The sequence below is a fragment of the Xyrauchen texanus genome, chromosome 39 (assembly GCF_025860055.1).
Source record: "Xyrauchen texanus isolate HMW12.3.18 chromosome 39, RBS_HiC_50CHRs, whole genome shotgun sequence".
Classification (NCBI taxonomy): Eukaryota; Metazoa; Chordata; class Actinopteri; order Cypriniformes; family Catostomidae; genus Xyrauchen; species Xyrauchen texanus.
This window is the reverse complement of record NC_068314.1, coordinates 21565625-21571624: the sequence shown is the minus strand read 5'-3', so window position 1 is coordinate 21571624 and position 6000 is coordinate 21565625. Positions and strand designations below refer to the sequence as shown.

Here is a 6000-nt window from a genome sequence, read left to right as displayed (position 1 = left end):
TAATGGTGTGGGGGATGTTTTCTAGGCACACTTTAGGCCCCTTAGTGCCAATTGGGCATCGTTAAAATGCCACGGCCTACCTGAGCATTGTTTCTGACCATGTCCATCCCTTTATGGCCACCATGTACCCATCCTCTGATGGCTACTTCCAGCAGGATAATGCACCATGTCACAGAGCTCGAACCATTTCAAATTGGTTTCTTGAACATGACAATGAGTTCACTGTACTAAAATGGCCCCCACAGTCACCAGATCTCAACCCAATAGAGCATCTTTGGGATGTGGTGGAACGGGAGCTTCGTGCCCTGGATGTGCATCCCACAAATCTCCATCAACTGCAAGATGCTATCCTATCAATATGGGCCAACATTTCTAAAGAATGCTTTCAGCACCTTGTTGAATCAATGCCACGTAGAATTAAGGCAGTTCTGAAGGCGAAAGGGGTCAAACACAGTATTAGTATGCTGTTCCTAATAATCCTTTAGGTGAGTGTATATATATATATATATATATATATATATATATATATATATATATATATATATATATATATATATATATATATATATATAAATTTAAATATAATTAAATAATAATAACACCAAAAAGCCATAAGCCTTCTGCACCAATTCTGAGGGGAGCATCAGTAAGTAAATAAATAAATAAACACGCTCTGTGGACCCTGTTTTCGGTAACGCGGCTAAAGTGTCATTTCTTAGCCACATACATTAACTCGTATTATCCTTTACATACACGAGGGGGCGACAAACTACTCTTTTCATTATCAGACTTCGCCCAATCTCGCCTATATACAAAAAGCATCATTAGTCGCGCATACAAAACTGTGCACTTCGAAAGGCCAGATTTTGTCATACGGGGCATGAATTGTGATCTTTCAATCTTTTTGACGCCGACCTGTCCTGGACTGTTTCTGCCGCTTGATGTTTGCGGTCGTCTCATCAAGGCAGAGAGAGAGAGAGAGGCGCTTCCCGCACAGCTATATCGGACGCCCGCATCAGCAGCTCCCGGTCTCACTGCTCACACACACACACAGGGAGAGGACATTGGACTGAAACTGATGGTGCTGCACATTTGAATAATAATAATAATAATAATAATACAAATAATAAACTCACCAAGGAGAATACACCCGGAATTTGAGGGAAACAGTATTTGGACACTATGGAGTAAGTATTGCAACTATTCTTCACATAATGCCAGCGCAGGCCATTGTGCTTCTGGCTGGCACTGATAGCCTAATAGTTAACGGAGCCACACCTGCAAGCCTAAGCTCTGCTCTTCTGTGATTGCTGTTTCTTTACATACACATTTGCTTTTACAATATGGCATTTTTAACGGTATGCATGTTTAAAATAAGGTTGATTTTTTTATATATATATATTAATCAAAGAGTTTGTGTTGGCTGTTTAAATATTTTTGGATATAGAGACGCTGGAATCAGACTATTGAGGGGCAGTCGCAAACGCGCTTGACCTACAAATGAGCAACAAATTTAAGTTTTCTTTCCGTTTGTCCACCAGATCTTGCGCTGATTTAATAATGTATTATCTCATCTCACGAAGGATAAAATGTATTATCCTATATGATGTTTCGTGCTTTTGCAAATCAGTATACACATCGCTGTTGGTATGTAACTCTATTTTAGTCTTTATTTGGCTTATTTGAAGTGGTTCGTGTAATCTGTGATGTACAGCAGAATAACGGGATCATCCAGCGGTGAGCAGCATCCAGCACACATGCGCTCAATATCCCCAGTGCTGACAGAAATAGGTTTCTCCTTCATCCCTTTATTAATCTTTCGGATACTTAAAATTGGAATAGAAATATGTAATACTAACCACATAGCCTACTGCATTACATTGTATTACCCCATTCACTGTAGACCATTTTCACAGTATAGAAAGGCAATACTGTGTTCTTTTTTGTATTTATTTTCTCTTGCTCTTCTTCACAATCGACGCACAATTGAACTTACATAGAATCAAAGCTTAAAATTTGAACACTTCTTTTGCTGCAGCTTGTGTATTGCACTTACACGTAAGAAATTATGAGATAGATGGATGATAACTTTGGCAGTGACAAGTAGGAGAGATTTTACTTAATTGTTTGTTGAAAATCCTAATCTATTATTACATGCTGAGTTGTTTTCAGTCTATACAAATAGTGGGTTATTGGTTAACACAGACAAAGATTTCTTTAAGGGCTGGTTGCACTGCTACTAATGTACTTGGCAATACCTGCTGAATCGATATGTGAAAGAAAGAATAATCCATGCACAGGGAATGCTGTTTCCCTCTGTGAGATTTGAGAAGACATATACATCAGCTCTAGCTGAGACAACTGCTGGCAGACTTAATTACTCTAATGTACTACACCACAGAGACAGAGAGAAAGAGAGATGAGGAGTGGATTGATAGTTGCTCCTGGAATCTGAATGAAAGGCCCTGCCCATATCAGATGACACATGCCTCTCCATTAGTGACGTGCAGGGGTTTGTCTGAAATCCCATAAATGACCGCTCCATTCAGGGGAGGATGAAATTAGCTGCTGTTTTATTGGCACAATGAAAATAACCTCCCTGGAACATGATCTGAGCAGCTTTTAGCTCTAAAATATGTGGTTATACGTGGGATAAACCTATTTTTTTTTATTTTTTATTATTTACTTCATTTTATTTATAATAAAATAGCTTGTCCTCTCCCAGGTAATATGTGGAGACAATTCATTGATTGATTTCCCTGAAAATGTAAACACGATAGCTCTGTGGCACTTTTAAATTGTGATATTGAAAACAACCAATTTTTATAATCAATTAGTTTGAACGACTTTTCGACTAATCAGTGTTATAATAATGTATAATTAGGCTCCGTTTCAGAGGGATATACGAACGCTAAGCACATCACTTCAACATGGTAACTAACGGATATTCAACAAATAGGCTAAATAACTATAACATCTTATTGCACAAAAGTATCAAAGTGAAGTTATAAATAAGAAAGGCTTAAATACAGAGCGTCACAAAACCATTTAAGTGCATCCTGTCCTGCTTCAATGGAACCAGAGCACTCGGAAGTCTCAAGGTGATCCACGTTGCACATTCAAAAGTGCAGAACTGCAAGCTAATGATGCGTGTACATAACATATAGTTCACGACATCCATTTTTTTTACTGCGTGATGGGAAGATCGGATCGTTTTACAGAATTTGAGTCTCGTTCAGCAAAATTAACAAATCTTTATTCAAGACATTTCAGTCATTTAATCAGAATTTAATTAAAATGTTACATTTTCAATATCCAAATCTCCCCGACACATCTTCTTACGCAACTTTGATTATAGTCCCAATAAGGAAAAAATTATAATGCAGCCAAGGAACAGAAATGATTCGTTCACCTTTGGAATCTTCTGGTCCAAGTCGTTCGTTCTTTTGTCATGTGACGGCCATATCTACATAGCGTATACCGCTGACACGTGACAAATGAATGAATGACTTGGACCAGAAGACTCGAGAGGTGAACTAATAATTTCTGTTTCCAATGCGGTTTTCAAGTAACAAGCGAACGAGGTTGCGCAATGCGCATGCACAAAATTAACTAATCACTCTCTGAAACTACTTGTTCTTCTGAGTCACATAAAAGATTTGTTCAAAATGAACGAATCGTTCATGAACGATCCATCACTAGCAGCTATATACTGTATTTAGGCAGTGTCAGACAGAATGAGGAAAAGACCTGAATCTCTCCAAATCACCTCACAAATACAGGAACATTACTCACAGTAGAGGATTTGATGTCTGACAGTGATCGTCTTGTCATGTAATGTTGATGTGACCCTTTGGTGGCTGAAACAGCATTAATGGACTGAACTTAAAGCATTCAAGAGATGAAACTTCTTGCTGAGGGTTTTACTGTGCTGACTTTGATTCACTTTTAAGCTCTCCAAGAAGTTGCGTCTATATATTAATTTGAGAATTAGATCTCCTATTAAAACCACTACCACTAAAATATGAATGTGAGTAGTGGACCTCATTAATCGACTAGTCAGTTGTTGAACAACTATTCGAATGACACATCCCTACTATTAAAATATTACTCTGTTTAAGCATCCCGACCAGCCCGACTAACTCGACATAGCAAAACTGGCTCAACCATTGGCATCAGTTTGGGGCGGGATTATCTATTTTTGACCAGTTGCAGACGGAGGGAGTAAATATGGAACACAACAGTACCTGCTCGCATTTTCCGGAAGTACTTTTCCCCTTTTCATTGGGTTTTCATTAAATCCTTCATAAAAGAGATCTAAACCATGAACCAAACCAACCTCTGACAGGTAATCACAAAATTAAAAACTTTGATTTGTAGCAAAAAATGATTAAAAATGAACAAAAAGACAAAAAAACTGCAGACTGATGGCTTCAGCAGAAGCATATATGGTGCAGCGGGGCTAAAGACACACCTTAAGGAAAATGTACTTTTTTTCTGGCCATAAAATGAATCAAGATTCAAGAAATACAATTATTTTTACTGAATATTGATGGAGCAACATAATTTTTGTGAAAAGAAATAACAACAGAAGGTTGTTTTGAAAAAAATTATATATATAAAAAAAGATTCCGGGGCAATAGTTATAGGGTACATTTTGTCAAAATAATGCTTATTCAAAATAACCACAGAAAAGGGTGCATCATTTCTTGTTCATTTCAAACACATTTGACATTTCCTTACATCTCAAATATCCTCCATTTTGATTGGATCAGTAAATGTGAGCCCACTTTGAACATATTTCATAACAAATCTATTTGCCCCACTTAAGAAAACCAATGTATTTAATAGGGGCATTTGGGGGGCTTTTTACCCCAAATACCCTCCTTTCACTTATTGTACAATTATTTATTTTTTATTGTATATATAAATATATTATAATCACCTGAAACAACATTGAAAATGACAAATAAGTATTTTGTCGCAAAATAAATAATAATTTCCAAAATATTAATAAGCTACATACATTTGCAATATTAAAAAAATAAAATAATTAATTATTATTTATTCATTATTAATATTACATCAAATAACCTCAAAATCAACCTTTAGACATTACACGCAATGATCTCATGGAACAAGTAAAATGTTGTGGTGTTTAGGGTAGAACTGTGGTAATTTTTGTTGCTGTTTAGTGTTTTGGAAGAAAATAAAACCAAGGGAGCCTTTTACCCAGAGAGCCTTTAGCCCTGTTGTACTCTACTACTGACAAACAACCTCAAAGCTCATGGTACATCTGTCTTCAAAGGTTTATAAGTTATAGAAATGAGTAGAAAAAATGTATGGGTTTTTTTACTTCCGGAACTAGACTGTTGTGTTCTATTGTTGTATTCAATTTGGTGACACTATTGATGCAGAAGTTAAATACTTCACATTTAACTAGCCACTTTCCTTTGTTTGACCATGCAGCTCTGATGGAACAATAAACGTGTTAATTTGTGTACATTTTCACTTTCACTATAGTGTTAATATGAACCAAGTTAGAGCGTCATTGACCTCATCCTTCCATGAGAATGTTGGAATAGAAACTCAGGATTGATGGGCGCATCACTTCCTGTGGATGTTGCTTTGAAACTCAGCATGTGTACTATTCCCCACTGTCGAGCTTTCTTCTTGCTTATGAAGTGCTGATGTCTGCCACATGTGCTTAGAAATGCTAGGAAGCTTCAAAGGATTCGTAAACCTTAATGAAGAGGCCAAAACAGCTTGTTCAGGCTCCTCAAAGACAGAAGACGAAAGAACGCAGAGACAACTAGCTGATACCCTTCCCACCTAATGATCCATGCATTAAAACTAATATATCCTCTACCTTTCACTTCCTGTCATTTTGTTTTTCGCCAACAGTGTGAAAGGAGTTTGGCTGCATTAGGTTTTTCTGCTGCCAGCCTTTGCTTACAAAATCGGGTGAGGTCATATATATTAGACAGGATTCTTCAATTC

The 6000-nt window shown here is 37.0% G+C and overlaps 1 protein-coding gene across 1 annotated transcript in view; it reads left to right on the top strand.

Annotated features, from left to right (window-relative positions):
- Positions 1 to 837: 837 nt before the first annotated feature.
- LOC127632475 (paralemmin-1-like) overlaps positions 838 to 6000 on the top strand; it is a 44380-nt gene continuing 39217 nt past the window's right edge. The window contains exon 1 of the mRNA XM_052111065.1: positions 838 to 1187. Coding sequence (XP_051967025.1) covers positions 1183 to 1187 — 5 coding nt within the window. The 5' untranslated portion in view covers positions 838 to 1182. The remainder of the gene's footprint in view (positions 1188 to 6000) is intronic.